This window comes from Hakea prostrata, chromosome 10 (genome assembly GCF_041222555.1).
Source record: "Hakea prostrata isolate BN-2017 chromosome 10, UWA_Hpros_2, whole genome shotgun sequence".
Classification (NCBI taxonomy): Eukaryota; Viridiplantae; Streptophyta; class Magnoliopsida; order Proteales; family Proteaceae; genus Hakea; species Hakea prostrata.
This window is the reverse complement of record NC_142609.1, coordinates 12,867,902-12,888,126: the sequence shown is the minus strand read 5'-3', so window position 1 is coordinate 12,888,126 and position 20,225 is coordinate 12,867,902. Positions and strand designations below refer to the sequence as shown.

General features: G+C 37.7%; 1 protein-coding gene across 1 annotated transcript; it reads left to right on the top strand.

Annotated features, from left to right (window-relative positions):
• The first annotated feature begins 354 nt into the window (after nt 1-354).
• Nucleotides 355-17,155, top strand: LOC149001957 (protein SOSEKI 1-like). The gene is made up of 7 exons (XM_089138617.1): nt 355-444; nt 15,095-15,246; nt 15,328-15,397; nt 15,472-15,584; nt 15,661-16,102; nt 16,178-16,258; nt 16,966-17,155. The coding sequence occupies exons 2-7, from the start codon at nt 15,108-15,110 to the stop codon at nt 17,153-17,155; spliced, it is 1,035 nt and encodes a 344-aa protein (XP_088994743.1). The 5' UTR covers nt 355-444; nt 15,095-15,107.
• Nucleotides 17,156-20,225: the final 3,070 nt, after the last annotated feature.

Sequence of the window (20,225 nt, the reverse complement as noted above, 5' to 3'; positions counted from 1 at the left end):
CATTCCACACCTATGAGATCTCCAAATTGACAGGTGAAAGGTGGTTAAAGCAATGGATTAATGAAGGTGGTGCAAAACTAGATGATCACGTAGAGAAAACTTCTTTTAAAATTGATGCATTCATCATATATTTTTGTATTCTAATAAAAATATGGTCAGCTGCCCAACTAATGGAGGACGTGGTATCAATAGAAAACTTGGTTGACAAACAAACGGTTACATCAAAGAAATACTTCAACTGCCAAGTGCCAACTAACATACATCTTTGATCGAAACAGGAAAGAAGGGCACTTCTTGTTGTGTTCTTTAAAATCTCTCGACTTCTTCCAATTTCACTTCAGATGAATGCAGAGTTGAAGTTGAGATATCCAGACTTTCAGAATTGTTTTGATGAATCTTAAGTTCAACAGAGAGAGCTTCAGATTCAAAGGCCTCGAGAAACTAGTAAGAATGATAATTTCATTTTGTTTTTTTTTTGTGTGTGAATTATTTGCTTAAGGATCCTTAAATTCATTGAAATGAAATGTTTTTGTTCTGCAAATTTACCCTTTATTAACTGCTATAGTGGATTCATTATTGTATTAGATATGCTTGGTACTGCAAAAGTTCTGGCATGGAGAGATTCAATCCTCAGCTTTAGACTTTATGCAAGCATGGTTTCTGAATTTCTAATGATCATTAACCAGAAGAATTAAATTTAGAAAAATGTAGAATGATCTCTCTTGATCTATCTTGCGCTTGCTTCAAGCAGCTTTTCTTTTTACATTTTTATTTCTTTCTTCTTCTTCTTCATCTTCTTCTTCATCTTCTTCCTTCCTTCCCTTCTTTCTTTCTTTATGGAACAATCTCATTGTGCTTGTGAAGATTAAATCAATTTCTCAGTTATCAAAAATCGGTGATGTGAATGTTTGGGTCAGTTGACAAAAACTAATGTCTCATGGTATGATATCAAAAGTTTAAATTTCTTTCAAGCCCAAACAAAGCATTGTCATATACAAGGGTGGGGCTAGGATTTAACCTCGGGAGGGACCAAGTGTTGATATTTTACATAAACCACAATGAATTTTCACCTATTATTTTAGTTGTTAAAAATTTGTCCCTAATATAGCTCCGCCCATAGTCGTATATTTAAATATTTATAAAACTACACCCCCATCCCCCCAATATATAGTCGAGGTTAATGGTTTGGTCCATTTGGTTCGAGGTAAAGAGCCACTAATGGGTTGGACCAAACCAGTCTAGAATTGATAGATTTTAGAGTTTTCTATTGGTGGCTACTTTAAGTGGGGGTGAAACTTTGGTGACTCATTTTGACAAAACCCCAATATTACTCATTACCCACAAGGGCCAAAACTATCTATTATGTTAATTTGAAACTGAAATGACCGTTTTCCCCATAATGGATGTTATGACTAAATTAACCTTTCATACCCAACCATTAGGTGAGTGAAAAATTCTCCCTTCACCCATCCTCTACCTACACCCTACCTGCCGAAAAACACCTGCCATCGCTGCCCCCTACCAAAAATCACCCATCACCATCCCCTACTATAAATATGAGATTGAATTGAATTGAATTGAATCACCCTATCTCAAAACGATAGGAATTGTTGTATTTATAAGTATTTAAAGGATTTTGAAATTACAACAACTCAAACTCTATTTACATGTAAAACAGATTACATACAACTCAAATTCCTTAATTTAGGAGATTGTGATTTGGTTGTAACAACCTTATCACAATTAAGACTTATTCAAATAGTGTTTGAATTTTGAATATTCAAATTTTGAATATTCAAATTTTGAAGATTTGAATTTTGAATATCCTTGACACTCCCCCTAAAGCGAAGCAGTCTAGAATAGACGGTGAGCTTGTCCCGCAGAGTTTTAAAACGCAGTGATGATAACCTCTTAGTAAGTATATCTACAACCTGGTCTGCACTAGGAACAAACCGAATATTGAGTTTCTTGGCCGCCACTTGTTCACGAACACAATGGTAGTCTATTTCGAGGTATTTAGTTCTAGCATGGAACAATGGATTGGCCGCTAAATATGTAGCACCAACATTATCACAATATAAATAAGATGAAGAAGAAGTGAGACCCAGATCGGTCAGTAATTCTTGTAGCCATAGGAGTTCTGTTGCTGTGTTGGCAAGGCCTTTGTATTCAGACTCAGTTGAAGAGCGGGCCACAATATGTTGCTTCTTAGAACTACACGAGATTAAATTGGGATCAAGAAAGATAAAAGGTTGAGCGTCGATCGACGGGGCTATTAGGCTAAGAATGATTTTTCATCCTTCCCCTAATTGTTTCTCATTTGAATTCTTTCTATATTATTTACTCATCTTATTTGAATTCTTTCCATATTATTTCATCCTCTCATTTGAATTCTTTTCATTCATCATTCCTTCAATTCAAATTCTTTCCATACCATCTCATCCCTCCATTTCATCAATATCCTAATTTGGTTTTGGCTTGATGGGTTTCTCTATTAAACCATTTCCATACATTGTATTTCTCTATTAAACCATTTCCATACATTGTATTTCCATACAAACATTTCCATGTATTATATTGCTATACAAACATATATTTCTATATAAACATTTCTTTGTATTGTATTTCCATCTTTTATATCTTTCCTTTATTGTTCATAATTACCTACCAGCATGGGATGTATGCTGTCTATATATTTAAGATTCTCTCATATGAAATCATTCAACCATTTTCTACTATTGAGGTTGTGTCTTAATATGGTATCAGCTGGTCTAAACACGATTCTACATCTTTATTCGCCACGTCTTCTTCTTCCTCATCTTCTACCTCCTCTTCAATGGCTACCAATACTAAGTTTGTTGATTTGGATTCCCCTTCTTCATTTTTCCTTCATCACTCGGACAATCCGGGTGCCATTTTGGTGGCACCCAACCCAATCAGCATCTATATAAGCATGGAGTTCAATTGAGAAAGAAGGTTGTATTTGAATCCATGTGTCATTGTGTCCTTGAGATAGTGCAGAATGTGCTTGACTGCTGACCAATGAGTTGTAGTGGGAGTGTGCATATGTTGGCAAACTTTGTTGACCGAGTATGCTATATCAAGTCTAGTCAAAGTTAGATATTGTAATGCACCAACAACACTTCTATATTTTGTGGGGTTTTCATAAGCAATGTCATTTATAGAGTTGGAGGACGAGAGGGCACACGGGGTTGGCATGGGCTTGGCCGAATCCATGCTCACTCTTTCAAGTAAGTCCAAGGTGTACTTGTATTGAGATAAGTAGAGGCTGTTTGAATCCTAAGATGCCTCAATGCTGAGGAAATAATTCAAGTGACCGAGATCCTTAATGGAAAACTTAGTGCCAAGAGTGTTAATTAGATCTTAGATTAGTGTTGGATGAGACATGTGATGATGATATCATCCACGAAGACTAGGAGAGATATATGAGCTGATTTTTGCTTTGGTGAACAAAGAGGGCTGAATAGGATGGAGCTGAAACAAATCCTAGTGATATGAGGAAGGACCCAAGCGATGAGACCAAGCACGTGGTGCTTGTTTTAAGCCATAGAGTGCCTTATGGAGGTGACAAACATGATTCAAATATGCAGAATCAACGAACCCTAGAGGTTGGCTCACGTACACTTGTTCTTTTAGGGCACCATTTAAAAATACATTCGAGACATCAAGGTGGCATAGGATCCAACCGCTAGAGACAACAACAAAGAGAATTGTACGTATAGTTGTGGGTTTGACTATAGCACTCAAGGTCTCAAAGTAATCAACACTTTCTCTTTGATGAACCCCTTTGGCAACTAACCTTGCTTTACATTGTGAAATGGACCCATCAAATTATGCTTGATGCGAAACGCCCACTTATTACCAACTAGGTTCATAGATGGTTGACAGGGAACCAATCGCCATGTGCGATTATGGATTAAGCGTCAAACTCTTCACCCATTGTTAAACGCCACTTAGGACCCTTATTTGCATTGGTAAAGCAAGTAGGATAACGGTACAGAAGCTCTTGCCATGAGTGTTAATCAAGTTTCAACTATGTGTCGATGCTAGTGTTCAACACGCCCATTTTGTTCAGAGGTATAAAGGCAAGAGTATTGATGTATAATGCCTTGTTTCTCAAAAAAAACTTATCAAATGATGCATATTCTTGCAAGAAAATATTTTTCACAAAACCATAAAATTATAAGAAAATAGATAAAGCTTTGGACCTGCATTGCAAGGGAAATATCTAAGTGAACCTACTAAATCATCAATGAATGAAATATAATAATTGTAGCCTTCTATAGAAGATGAAGGGGAGGGTCCCCAAATGTCTGAGTGCACCAATTCAAAGGAAAGGGTAACTTGTGTGATTTTCCCATTTGACACTAAACACAAAATGGAAAATCTGAACTATGTGGCAACTAATAATGATGAAGAGAAAAATCTAAATTCTTTGTTGACAGATGTCCAAGCTTGTCATGCCAAGTTGATTTAGGAACTTTCTCTCCAACATTGGCTCTTATTTCGGGAATAAATAATTCATTTGGTGAAGGCAAGCGATAGAGTTCATGTTTAATCAACCCTTTGAGCAGCAATATTCACGTTTGTAGATCCTTCACGTAGCAACAATTGGGATGAATTCAAGAATCACATTATTATCATTGGTAAATCTATTGACAAATAATAAATTTTTCGTAATATTGGGCACATGTATAACATCACAAAGTGTAAAATTACGACTTGAAGTAGATAGAGTGGTAGTTCCAGTGTGATAGATATTCAAACCCGCTCCATTACCAACTCTGACTTGTTCGTTCCCTTTATAACGGTTGCTAATCTTCAAATTGCCAATATTAGAGGTGATGTGGTGTGTAGCGCCAGAGTCTGGATACTGTACAGGATCAAATGAAGTAGTTGGAGTAGTCAAATATACCTTCAGACTGGGATTTGGAGCTATACAATTAATATTATGATTGAACCTGTTGTAACAATTTGCTGTAGTGTGGCATGGTGGATTGCAAATTTGACAGACAATAGGGGTGGGAAGAAGAGGGCAGTTATGTTGATTATTATGATAACCACGGCCACAATGAAATGAATTTCCTCCATAATGGCCACGACCTTTAAATTGAGGGCTGCCTCTACTTGTGTGTTGGAATAAGAAGTAGGAGAGGGAATACTTGTGGTTTGGTGGTTATATGTGCCTCAATTGTAGGCAAATCAAAAGGCCTTTTTTTGTGATCTTTGAGAACTTCCTGATTGAGAAGTAAACCAACAAAATCATCTAATTGAAGAGGTTCCAAACAGGAGGTGATAGAGGTTGCAAAATTTCCATAATCAATACCTAATCCACGAAGGATACTGAGAATGATGTCTAATTCAAAGACGGATCCGTTTGCTACTGTTGCAAGGTTGTCTGCAATGCTTTTAACACGTTGAATATAATCCGCCATTGATTGAGTACCTTTTTTAATTTGATAGAGTTGGTATTTAAGTTGCATGATACGAGCTTGAGAATGGGACGCATAAATGCGTTCAAAAGGTGCGTAAGCAGCCTTAGAGGAGGAGAGGCTAATAATGTGGGCGAAGGCACCTTTAAATAACGATGAAATGATCCAAGTAAGTATGATTTGATCTTGTTTACACCATAGTATATATTCTGGATTTGGCTTGGCTGCCGTACTTGAAGTTGATGAATCGGGAGGGAGAATTTCGGGTGAAGGAGTGATGGATCCATCGATACACCCATAGAGATTGTGAGCAAGCAATACTGGAATAAACGGAGATTTCCATATGAGGTAATTATTTTTATCAAGTTTAATAAGTAAAAGAAAAGCAATGTTTGACAATGCTACGTTGGGGTTGGGGAGGAAGACGAGGAAGAAGACATTTTCGAATTTTGAAGAGGAAAGTGGTCACTAGCTCTGATACCAAGTCAGAGAATGAGATTGCATTGAATTGAATGAGTACAGTAGGTAACAAGTAATATTGTATTTTGAAAAAAAAATGAGTCACCAATAATTTTTTCCACTTAAGGGTAGCCTAGAGTTTCACCCCCCACTTAAGGTGGCCATCGGTTAAAAACTCTAGATTTTACAATCCGCAGTCTATACCCTGTCTAATTAACCACGAGTTGAACTAACCAAATGAAATCTCAAAATTGGCACCCCTACATGAAGCCTTCTCTTTTCTTTTTTTTAACCCTTCGTCAAGAATCTCTGGGTGGGCCTTTTTGGTCATTAAGCCTTCATTTCCATTTCAATTTTTCAGAAACTATGGATCAATCTCATGATATTTCCATGTTGCAATTGTGCTCCAACATGAAGATTAGATCAATTTCTCAATGATCGAACATCAGTGCTATGAATGGTTGGCTTAGTTGATAAAGGCATTACATCATTGTATGATGTCAAGAGTTCGAATCTCTTTGGGGTCTAGATGAAGCCCCAGCATATATTAAAATAATTATATAACTGCCCCACTTTTGGCAAAAATAGAAAATAAAATTAAGCACCACAGTATGTAGTTGAGGTGCGCATAAACTGGCGTGTATGAACCAAGATCTATACATGAATAGCCGAAATCAACCTCCGAATTTGCATTTGTACTCATATAAAGGCATTCAAATTCAAAATTTTTCTTACTAAAAAATATCCATATCCGTCTGATAAACCGGATTTAAATTCAAATAAGTGCTCATTGAATCGAATAATATCCGGTTAAAATTTCTTCTTCTTTTTCTTTTTTTTGGTGGGGGGGGAGAATAATAAGGGTAAGGGTAAAAAATACATTATGAAGAATTGTCGACCTCGCCTCTCTTGATGATCGAAGAGCAAGGCATTCAAGTAGTCTTACAGGATCATAAGAAATAAAATGATCAATGGTAGACAGGCTTGCCAAGTAGTCAGCACCTCGCTATCTAGTTAAAATTTCATACGGTAGAGTGGAATATTTTTTTTTTATGTTTAAATTTTAAATGGTATTTAACCAAGCGACATTTTGACCCTCACCAAAAAAAAAAAAAAAAAAAGTTGAACTGTTTAATCCTAATTAATAGGTTGAATTCACCCCAACCTCATCAATTATCCATAGCCTGTTGGCCAAACTATTGAAAACCATTAGATTAAACATTTTTTTTCTTTGTTAACATGTCAATGAGTGGTAAGCAATCTGATTCACATATGACATGGAGAAATTCTTCCTCGAGGGCAGCAAGGAGACCTGCTTGTAAGGCTAACGCTTCTGCCATTAAGCTTGAAGAGGCTCGAGTTGGAGTCGATAAAGCCAAGAGTGGATCCCCTGTTTCATTTCTAATAATGACTCCAACACCTCCCACACCTGTGCTTGACACCCAAGACGCATCAGAGCTTAGTTTGACTGCTCCTGCTGGAGGACATCGCCATGAGAGTTGCTGCTGAATTCTCCTTGGTTGCCCCATATGTTGATTTGTAGAAGGCGGTTTCCCGTTTATCTCCCAAAATTCATGGAAAGCCTTTGCTGCAGTTACAATTGTTTCTGCCGGTGTCCAGTTTTCGCCCATCAATACGTGTGCATTTCTTGCTTTCCATATATACCAACACAAGAAAGTACAAACGCTGATTATCCACTGATTGTGTTTTTGCTGTTTTTGTAGCTCCATCCACCTCTGAATCCAGGTCATCAGAGTTGGCGTATTAACCTCTTGAAAGGTTACACCCACTGTTGCCCCTAACCAGACTGCTCGTGAGAATGGACAAGCAAAGAGTATATGGTTTAAATCTTCTTCTGCACCTCCACATCTGCTGCATATTATATCGACCTTCATATTTCTTCCATTTAACTCCTCCGCTGAAGGAAGAGCTGAAGCACATCCTTTCCATAAGAAAGATCGAATTTTTGGCAAAGTATTTGCTTGCCAAATATATTTCCAGACTTCCTTTGGGACCTACTATATACGTGTAACTGATGAAGATGACGCCTGGGCTCTTTGCAATCTATCCCTCTCATTTACTAGTAAATGATAAGCAGATTTTACAGTAAAGTTCCCACTTCGAGTACCTTGCCAATCTAGAGAGTCCTCTCTACTAAACAAGGGGATAGGAATTTTTAAAATACTCTCAACATCCTTTGGATGGAAACAATGCTGAAGGAGGTCTACCTTCCATGAGCAGTTTTCATGATCTATTAGTTAGGGCTGCAACTGGGCTGGGCTGGGCCGGGCTTTTGCAATCCCAAGCCCAGCCCTATATGGTATAATTTGAGCCCATTCCCGCCCTGGCCCTAGTTCAGGGCCAATAATTATTATCCCTGACCCTAAGCCCTACAGGGCCAAGCCAAGCCCATTCCCGCCCTAATTGGCCCTAATTGGGCCAGGTCAGGATGGGTTGGCCCTGACTGGCCCTAATTGGCCCTGTCCCTGACCCTAATTGGCCATGTCCCTGACCCTGATTGGCCCTGTCCCTGGCCTGGCCCTAATTGGCCCTGTCCCTGGCCCTAATTGGCCCTATCCCTGTCCCTAGCCCTAATTGGCCCTGTCCTTGGCCCTGATTGGCCCTGTCCTTGGCCCTAATTGGCCCTGTCCTTGGCCCTAATTGGCCCTGACCTGATTGGCCTTGCCCCTGATTGGCCCAGGCCCTAATTGGCCTTGTCCCTAGCTTTAATTGGCCATATCTTTGGTCGTAAATATCAAATGTAAGACAGGTAGTAATTAAAATACATATTAAAGTAATTAAATACTTAAATTCCAAACTCAATTCTGGAAAATAAAATATTAAAGATGTCAACAAATAATCCAAAACTTAGATTCAATATGTATTTAACTATTTATACCCATTTAGATTTTAGAGAAATAGAGAAATCCAAATTTCTAGGGTTTTTTAATTTGCTCTCTCTCTCTCTCTCTCTCTCTCTCTCTCTCTCTCTCTTATTCTGTATTTTCCTTTGGTTTTTCTCCAACAGCAAAGAGTTAAAATTATTCATGAAATAGAATAAGTAGAGAGAAGAATTGTAATTAAATTTAGGCATATTTGAAAGTCAAGTCAATTATAGAGAATGTCACACAAACTCTTTTTGTAAACTTAGAAACATCATAGATTCATAATTCAAAAGGAATCTGATCAATGAAAATTTTATCTTCAAAGTCAAGAATTTAAGCCGTAGGTAGGTATGTTTTCATTCACAACTGTTTAATAAATTGATATCTTTATTCAATAAAAAAAATCATATTCAAAACCTTGTTAACAAGTAAATCGGCAATAATTTAGTATTCAACCAAAAAAAAAAGTATTTTTTTCATAGTTAAAGAAAATGATGTTTTAGGTACAAACATTTCTTTTGAAATATCACAGTAGATTTGTTAGATATTCATGATGAGAAGTTAGGGTATAGATTTGTTAGATATTAATTCTTTATGTAATAGTTTTTATTATTTATAATATATTATCTCGCCTTAGTCAAAAAACAAAATCCATATTTTATTGAACTAAAAATGACTTTGTTGGAAAAATAAAAATTACCTTAAAAATAATATAAAAAGTGAATTTATAGTCTAATATGATCAAAGTGACTAAATATCAAAATCAAGACTCATATCAATGTTAGTATGAAGATCAGGGTAAAAATCTAGTACTGTAGTACATGATCATCGTCAAATTAATATTAAGATTAGAGCCAAAATTAAGGTCAGGATCAGGGCCAAAATCAAATAGATGCTTATTACATTGGTAATGAGGTTATAGTTTATTTTTATTAATTTTCTACAAAACATGATCATGTTTTTAAAATTTGACACGTGTCAAGTATCCACCTATATGTATTATAATTAATTCCTCTCAATGTGGGTGGAGGGTCCAGAGTCTTTAGACTCAAATCAGGGCCAGGATCAGGGTCAGGGCTAATATCATGGCCAAGATCAGGGCCAAAATCAGGGCTAGGATCGGGGCCAAAATCGGGGCTAGGATCGGGGCCAGGCTCGGGGGGCCAAAATCGGGGCACTAGGGTCGGGGTCAAGATCGGGGCCAAAATCGGGGCTAAGATCGGGGGCCAAAATCGGGGGTCAAGATCGGGGCCAAAATCGGGGCTAAGATCGGGGCCAAAATCGGGGCTTGGGTAGGGGCTAAAAATCGGGGACTGGGTCGGGGCAAAATCGGGATGCGGGGATGGGCTGGGCGGGCCGAGAGTAATCCCGGGCCCGCCCTTGGCCCTAGTTCGGGGCCGAGAATATTTTGGCCCTAACCCGCCCTTAGGGCCAAAATCTTTAGCCCGGGGGGGGGGGGGGGGGGGGGGGGGGGAAGCGGGGGGGGGGGGGGGGGGGGGGGGGGGGCCGGGGGGGGGCCCCCCCCCCCCCCCCCCCCCCCCCCGGGGCCTTTTTGCTTTGGCTTCCAAAAAGATCCAGTTGGGAAGTAAATCTGTTTCATAAATTTTCCCCAAGCAGTATCTATACCCTTCCACAATCTCCATGCTGCTTTTGCTAGCAGCGCTTTGTTTTGTATCTCAGGATCACGGAGTCCTAGACCTCCACATTCTTTTGATCGACATAATCTGTCCCATGACACCCACTTAGTCTTTTTGGGACCCCAGAAAAAATTTACAGCAAGGGACCTTGTCTTCTTATGGATTTCCTTTGGTATCTTAAAATGAGAAGCACAGTAGTTACTCATTGGTAAGATGACAGACTTCAACATGATCTCCCTTCCAGCTGTTGATAATAAGGATTGCTTCCAGCCATCAAGTCGATTGCCAACATTTTCATTAACCTCTCTAAAAGAAGCAATCTTTGATGTTCCCAGTTCAGGGGGGAGCCCCATGTATTTTTTGAAACCTTTTTCTTGCTTCATCTTCAGAATTCTGGCTATCAATCTCCTCAGTTTGAAGGGTGTATTTGGGCTAAAAATTATTGAAGATTTTCCATGATTTATAGCTTGACCACTAATACTGCAGAAGCGGTGTATCAGCTCCTTCAGATCATGCACTTCTTCAATCTTTAGCTTTGAGAACATTAGACAATCGTCCGCGAACAATAGATGTGTGATAGGCCTCGCCCTTGTTCGCACTCTAATTCCCGAGATCTGCCTATTTGCCTGTGCTCGGTGAATCATTGAGCTGAGAACCTCCATACATAGGATGAAAATGGTTGGAGAGAGTGGATCCCCCTGTCTGATCCCCCTAGAAGGAGATACTTGTGTTTTTTTTGCACCATTGACCAAAACTTGATAGTTAACTGATCGTACACATAGCATTACTCGATGTACCCACACAGTAGAGAAACCATATGCCAGTAGGACGTGCTCCACAAATTCCCAATTTAATCTGTCATAAGCCTTTTGCATATCCACCTTGATGCCTAAGAACTTTCCTTTCCCCTTTCTCATTTGTTTAATGTAATGAAAAAGTTCATGGGCAGTGAATATATTATCAGAGATACTTCGGCCAGGGATAAACGCAGACTGAGGTGGTGAGATTAATGTCTCCAATATAGGCTGTACGCGCAGTGCCATAATCTTTGAGATGACCCTCATTGCAACATTACTAAGGCTGATCGGTCTGTACTCTTGAATGGTCTCAGGGTTGCTGCACTTTGGTATGAGGCAAATATATGTATCATTTACTCCCTCTGGTAGGAGACCATGCTCAAAAAAATCAGAAATGAAACCTGCAAGATCACAGTTAGTTAAATCCCAAAATTTTTGATAAAAGAGGGGGGGGAGTCCATCGGGACTAGGGGATTTAAGTGGCCCCATAGACATGACTGCTGTTTTCACTTCCTCCATTGTTGGGATTGAGCAGAGCATTTGATTTGTTGCAGCATCAACTCTTGCCTGAATCTGTTGCAACTCATTTGTCATCATTTCTAAGTCCACTGGTTCAGCTTGAAAGGCTTGATCGTAATGCTGATTTACCTCATGAAACAGCTCTGACTCAGATTGAGTCCATGTACCTGAAGGAAGTCGAAGCTTTAAAATTTTATTAAAGTGACGCCTATGAATGGTGCTGGCATGGAAGTAGCTGGTGTTTTTGTCTCCACTGTTGAGCCATAAGGTTCTTGATTTCTGATGCCACATTTCCTCTTGCCTTTGCAATTGTTCTTGTAACTCATTTTTTGTCTTATCAATTTCCTCAATCACTGCATCAGTTAAAGCTTGGTCCTCCAATCTTGCCAATCTAGCATAAAGGGCTTTGATTTGGTGTTGGACCTTCCCAAATGTATCATGGTTCCATCTTGAGAAGACAGGTTTACAGTTTTCCACTTTTGCCATAAATTGTTCTCCCCTATTTCCTTTGATATTTACATTCCACGCTTTAGTTGCTATTTGCGGGCATTGTTCATGGCGCATCCACATGGCTTCGAATCTCCAAGGACGAGAGCCTTTTGATTTTCCTCCTTCAGTATCAATTATTATTGGATTATGATCAGAGCCAATCCCTCCTCTGATAAGCACAATAGATTCCTCAAATGCAGTCATCCAAGCTTCATTAGCAAAAGCCCTGTCTAACTTTATACGAATAGCAGCATCCCCTTTCCTTTGATTATACCAAGTATATCTTGATCCATGTGCTTGAATGTCCATAAGATTACAGCTTGAAATTAGATTTCTGAAATCCTCAACATCCCTACTAACCACACAACTCCCGCCTTCTTTCTCCTTCCAGGATAAGAAAGAATTAAAATCCCCAAACATTGTCCACTCCTCAGTTCGCCCTGCACCAATTTGTTTTAACATCTCCCAAACCTCCTGTCTGTTTGTTTTGACTGGATCACCATAGACCGCAGTGAGAAAAAAAGTTGTCCTATCAGGCTTTGTAACCAAGGCATCAATGAATCTATTTGAACTGTGTAAAATCTGCACTTGAAATATTGAGTTCCAGAATAAAGCTAATCCCCCAGCTAGGCCCTCCGAAGGAACAGAGTGGAATTTTTCCAGTTTCAGCATGTTACTGGTTTGTTGAAGTTTTCTTGACTTTTTGCATTTGGTTTCGATCAGAAAGACAAAATCAACATCCTGCTTGTGGGTGAGGTTTTTTAGGCTTCGGAACGTATGGGTCCCTCCTAACCCTTGTACGTTCCAGCTCAAAAACTTCATGATGTTTGGTGGGGCTGATAACCCCCAACCTCCAAGGGGGAAGCCGTTAAAAAAGGCTCCTCTGTATCAATAGTTTCCACCTCAATGTCTTGGGATGACTCTTGTCTTCTCTTCTTTTGCTTTGGTTTCAAAGCTGGGTGTGTTCTGGGTTTACGATGGACAGTTTTTAGGTTTGGTAGAGTGGAAGAGAAGATAATTTGTGATTCTGTTTGGGCGGGAGGTTGAAGATGATGGTTTGGGTCTTGAAGAGTTATGGGTAAACTTGTTTGGTCAGGTGCACCCGGTTCAAACCTAGTGTGTGGTGGTTGGTCCAGAAGTGTTGTGGGTTGTATGGGGTTGGATACTTGAAGATTTTGATTCTGTAGATGGCAAGGCTGAATTTGTGGCAAAGAATTTGACGTGGCTGGAAATACAGCCGTTGAGGGGTAAGAAAGAGGGTTGTTAGGGGAAAAAGTAGTATTGGGGTTTAAATGGAGATTTCCCAAGAGTGTGAGCAGAACATTCGGGATTGTGGGCATTGCCAGAAAATTAGTTATAGTTTGTCTGGTGGCAGCATCAAGGTGGGAGGGTAATAGTCCATCCTAGAGGATATCTGGGAATTGCAACAGTTTTTTCAGTCATGCTCTTTTGAGTTTTTACCAAGGTCCCTCAACCATGTGGCTGATACCTTGGCTAGGAAAGCCTTATTATCCCAGTCACTGATAAGGTGGCCTATTTCCTCCACTTGGCTTGTGGATCTTTGTAAGAACAGTGCCTTGTGTGTTTCACTGGCTAATGAATGAAAGTGTTATACCAAAAAAAAAAAAAAAAAAAAAAAAAAACATTTTTTTTCTTCTAAAAATGGTTAATAATCATTTCACAAATCGGTAACCCAATATCAAAAAACGAAAATAAAAAAATAAAAGAGTTTTTTACGTGTGGGTCCCTTTTAATGGACTATAAACTAATGTTTGGTCCTCTTAATGCAATATATTACGTGTGAGTTCCAATTAGACTAACACCGTTGAGTATATTCAAATTTCAAATATAAAAAGACCAAAATACCCCTCAAATTATTTAACGCATTGTCTTAATATATGATTTTAAAAAGAGATAATTGGTCATTAAGTGTTAATTATATGGTTAAAAAAATAAATATATATAAAAAAAGGAGAAAAATATAATAACACAATGTATTAAATAATATGAAGGACAATTTTGTACCTCCACATTTGAAATTTAAATATATTTAACAGTAGCTAACAGTGTTAGTTTGGTTAGGACCCATACATAATATATTGTATTAAGAAGACTTAACATTAGTTTGTTGTCCACTAAGAGGACCCACACGTAAAAAACTCAAAATAAAAAAGAGCAATCACAATCAATTAGGATAGTTTGTTGAATTAGGTAATTACGAATTGGATAATTATAGAATATTGATAAAGTTCCAGATTCAAATTTGGATGCCTTTTGTAAATTTCCACCAAATATCGAGTAAGATGCCGATGGGGGTTTTGCTTATTGGGTTCAGGTATAGATGGTGGTGTATCCGAGCTCGTTTCGAGGTCTTGACGAACCTCAGGGGTTATTTCAGTAATTTGGTGAGTTCTGAGCTGATACCGTTGAACCGTAAAGCGTGTGAGAGCAAAGGAGGAAAGATAATCGCGGGAAATCAAAACCAGATTCGGATTAGTTTCTGGAGAAGGTTTCCATATAAGGGTTTGAATCAATATATTTACGTTCCTGCTGAGCAATTTTTCGTTGTCAGATTCCTCAATTGATTTCTCTTTCGTCACAAACCCTTAACGAAATCGAAGAAGCAACAGAGTAAGTCTCGAAATCTCCCATTTTCCATTATGATCTTTTAACAACGATGAATGAGGTGAAACAGGAAGGATTTTGTTTTCTGTTTTGTTGCAATATGGAGGGAATGGGAGGAGGAGGAAGAGAGTCGTGGGTTCTTTTTTAGACTCACAAATTCTGTGTGAGAGACAATTAATGGGTTCGTCTGGAAAGAAGATAAGTTCTTATTTTGATGTTTTGTGTTGCAGAGTAAACAAACTAATGAATGGGAAAGGAGAGTTGATGACGAATCAGTCAAGCCGAATTCATGTAATTTATTTTCTGAGTCGAATGGGACGAATCGAGCATCCTCATCTGATTCAAGTTCATCATATTAGTCTAAATGGCGTTTATTTACGAGGTTTTCATCTACAACTTTCTCTTCTCTTCATTCTGATTTCTGCTTCTGCTTTTACTGAATTCTTTGTCTCTGTCTGTAAAGATGTGAAGAAATGGCTCTCGGATTTACGAGGAGAAGATATGCCAAATTCATTTGCATGGTCTTGCAAGAGGTTAGTTTCAGAAAATCTTGTAAATAAACGATCCAAATTTCGAGAATCAATGTATAAGAGCATTACTGTTGCAGGAAGTACAAAGATGGTTATGTTTGGCAAGATTTGGTGGATGATGATCTTATCACTCCAATCGCTTATAATGAATTCGTTCTCAAAGGATCAGAAATATCGTCTGTTCAATTGGGTAAGAATCTTTCCTAACTTTGGGTTTGATTTGTGATAACCAAAAAAAGAAACAATTGTTGGATTTTCACATACAGATCGTAGTTCATACGGAGAAAAGAGAAGATCATCAGACCCTATTGAAGATAAATCCCAGAAACCATTTAGCGGAAAGGTAACAGAAATCACAGAAACGAAGGTCGAGGTGTCATCTAAAGCCTTTGAAATTGAAATCAATGAGGAAACTTCAGAAGTGCTCGATTCAGAAACACCTAAAACGACGGACGATTCAATGAAATCGGAAGCGATTAACCCAAAAAAGGAAGAAAAAAAACGTGAAAAGAAGAACAAGAAAACTAGTAAGAGTAATTCAAGCGGAGCCTCCAATGTGTTCAGGAATATACTCACCTGTGGTGCGATCAATACGAACGATTCTGCATTGACGACGATCACTCCAATCCAAAGACGTTCGACGAATCCTCCGGAAACGATGGATGGATCTGGCGATTGTAATCCAAAATCGCATGAAAAGAATTCTAGGTAAATAAATCAAATCAAATTTAATTTAATTTTCTGGAAAGATTCTGACTCATTTTTCTCTAATCGGATTATCAGGAAAAGCTCTAACGGAATGAAGAACTCCAACACCACTAATGACGAGAAGAAAGCTTCTAAGCCAACCGAACCCAAATGCTCGTAAGTACAATAAGGGGAATTAGTTTCAAAATGTGTTTTTGACAAGAATCTATTACTAGAATAAAAAATTGCGAGGGAAATACAAAAGTTTCTCATATTTTTTAAAAGGAATTTCAGTCCCACCCTTTGAGTTAGCCCTGATGTTAATGCCACTCCTTGAGTTTTACATATACCATCAACAAGAGTGAGTCAAATTCGACCTCTTCGCTAAGAGATGTTGATCTTACCAATCGAGCAACTCAGTTTGGTGGCAATTTTTCATACTGGAGATGGGTTGTATTACATAATATAAGAAGAGGCTTTGCCCCGTAGTCCTGAAAGGATTTGAACTATCACCTTCTACTTGGAGGTGGTGGTTTTTTACCAACTGAATCACACTTGAGTTATCTATTTCTAATATTACTGCTACATCTTAAGTTTAAAAACACTACACATGAATCATATCTCTCAAATTTTGTGAAGATGTATGATTAGAAGAGGAGGAAATCATAAATTGAAGAGGAAGATGAAAAACGAGTTGAGTGTAGGGTTTTTCGCTCAAAGTTATTATTGCCCTTTTGAAAACTTGAACTTGCTTATGTCAGCACTTAACTGTAGTTTTTTTGCCGCATAAGGGTTACCCAGGGGGTGGTGCAAAAATTTTCCCTAATTTTTTTGTGTAGTGGATTGATGGAAATGTACTAAAAACATATAAATCCAATTTGCAGGCAATGTGGAAAACAATTCAAGCCAGAGAAATTGCACTCCCATATGAAGTCTTGCAAAGGAATGAAAAACTTGAGCAAGTTCGCTGATTGTGGTAGTACAGAAATAAAAACAGCCCCTGAGAAGGCATCATTACGGAGATCAACAGACACTTCAACTTATTTCTTGACTGGTAATCACTCCTCATTCTAATGCAAAACCAACACTCTAAGGCTCTTTTTTGTATCAATTATCATTATCTATTATGCTTATTTAAAAGAAATAAGTACAACAATTCATTATTGGTCAAGAATGAAATTTTGTTTGGTAACTTTTGTTGAGAAAAATTATGGAATGAAAAATAAGTTTGGTATGTCAAAATGAAAATTGTTAAAAAGAAAGAAAGAAGTCTTTTAATCAAAATATTAACAATTAATTAATTATAAAAAAAAATGCATCAAATAAAAGGCATTACAGCTAGAGCGGCATTTAATTCATCTAGAAGATCATATTTAAGTCAAAACTGGAGATTCACAAACTCGAATTGTAGATTTCCTCGACGTTCTCATCTGAACAGGAATCGGTGCCATTAATGCCGCAATGCAAACAACAAATGCTAGTGATAGACAATCGTTGTTCACCGGATTTTTGCTATAACGACTACATCGTGATTTTTCCCACATGCATAGAAGAAAATCCAACAATTGCAAAAGAAAAGGAAGGGCTTAAGCTAAATACATTTATTTAAATTCAAACAAATTTCATAAAATGTGGTTAAACACTCATTATTTAAATATAAGTCAATAAAATGTTTTAGATGTTTCTATTAAATATGGAATAAATGAGATGACTGAATGTGAGATGATCCGTGTATTAAATTTGAATATTTGAGTTAGAATATGATTGTCTACCGACATGAAATTTCCTACTTGTTTCTTTCCAAGAAGGGCACTTAAAAAACCTCTAGTCCTAGGTTTCATCTTGTGCAACAATACCATCCCACCTTATCCACATGGACATATTGAGCCTCCACCATTTATCAAACTATACGATAAGTGGGGTCAAACAAAATATTAACATTACGTACGACATTAACCAACTCATGTTTAATTCAAATTCATAATTGAATCAAAAGAATCTTGGAGGATTTGAACCACCATCCCCTTGAAACATGTTTATGTTCCAAGTGCTCTACCAATTAAGCTAAAGATCCATAAAATAGAGTACGTGATTAGGAAACAACACCTTCATTTTCATGGAGGGTTAGTGTGATGTCTTTTTTATTTGGTTTTTCTGTTCCAGTTAAACTTGGACTTGTAATTTGGCTACTTACAGCCCCTTTACATACCCTCATAGTGGGAAGACTAGAATTAGCTTGACTGTGGAGTCAGTTTTCAAAAGTGAAAAAGAGCATTTCTATCCTCTTGTACTTATTAGCCAGCTCAGGTGAGGCTTTTATTCATAGCCCAATTCAAATTTGCTAGTTTCTAGATGGATTTGGAAACCTTTGAGCTCCCCACATAAAGCCCCAAATAGGCAACTGGAAAGTGCAGTAACAGCAACCAGTTTGGGTGTCTACAATAAGCCATTAAAACAAAGGTGTAAATCAGTGCATAAGGTTTGGTTTTCATTTACAACTCTCTGAGGAAATTAATGGTAGATCAACAAACACTCCAATCAGGCAATTCACCACCCACCAAACAAGCATCTGTGTTTACCCAACAAAAAAAATCTATGAATAATTAAATCTGAGACACAGGAAGCAAGTGGGTTGTTAAAGAAGACATCAGATGAATGGAAGACGGCCAAGAGAGATGAGATTGATATTCATGGGAGAGGGAGAAAGAGAGGAGATAAGGCTTGGGTTATCAAACCCAATAAGCTCTGCTCAACAGCATCAAAAACTCTTGAAAAAAAATTCATATTCTATGTTCAAAACATCTCTACTTAATGTGAGATGTATTCCTTAATACTTTACTCTAAACAACATAAACCAAAAGCAAGTCTGCAACGCAAAGATTCTGCAGGTTTTTTCCCCCCAATTTGCATTATTAAAAAATGATTTAAATGTTTGGAGAACTATCATAACAATCAGACAAGAACCATAAACAGAGATTGAGTTATCAATGCAATAAACCAAAGAGAAAGCCCATTTTTTCAGGATTCTATAGCACTGTACCACTACTTGGACATCTCTAATCAAAGGAAACTCCAGAAGCAACTCGCCTGCACAAATGCTTTTCATTACATTAATTTCCTTACAAACATCTAACTCCAATATAAAATATGAAGAACTTAAGAAAGTTTTAGAGTGAAAACTGGAAATTAGAAACTGATTGATGTCAGTGATAGAAAACTTTGAAGCAAATCTAAGTCATGGAAGTTTATAATAATAAGATTGTATTTATAATTGATTTCTTTCTATGGGTAATAGATTTAATTGATTGATTGTAAATCAAGATACTCACTGTATATAATTTGCCCAATTCAAGCTGATGGATTAAAGAAGCAAAGCATAACTTGCACTCACACAGATTTTGACGAACAATTTTAATAAGATAATCCAATGCAATTAATAAGGAATGGTAGCTTTAGTGTCTCAGCTAACCCCTGATTAGTAGTCATTACAACTCACAAGTGTCTGGTTTTCGTATCCATGAAAGACAAGCAATATCCCATAAACAGTAGGGGAGGGGTAAACTGTAAATGAAGTATTCGATTAAACCAATAATAATAGGACTAGAATCTGAAGAATCTACGAGAAAAAAAGAACAAGAAGAATCTGCTATAGAGATACTCGATTACCTTGAAGAGTCAAGAATCTGCTGCAGTTTAAACGTCTGCGAGAAGTGAGAAAAGAGCGATTGAGAGAGGGTTTGAGAAGCGCCTTTCAGAGAAGCAAAACCTTGAGAATCTGCTGCAGGTTAAGTGAGAATAGAGGGATTGAGAAGCAAATTTGTTGCAGGGTAGGCGAGAAGTGGGAAAGGAGGGATTTTGAGAGGGTTTGCACCGTTCAGAGAAGCCTCTTCGTTCGTCTTTAGGGTTGAGAGAGTGTTTGAGAGTGGGTTTCATAAAATAATGTGCAATTACTGTTATACACCCAGCTTAACTTTAAAATTTCAAATAATCCTGTGCATAAATGGAGAGAATGAATTTCTACCCATAATCCATAAATGACAAAAAGTCCATTATGAATTTTAGAAATATTTTTATTATTTTAAATAATAATAAATATCAAATAATTTAAAATAAATAAAAAAATTTATAATAGAGAATGAGAATT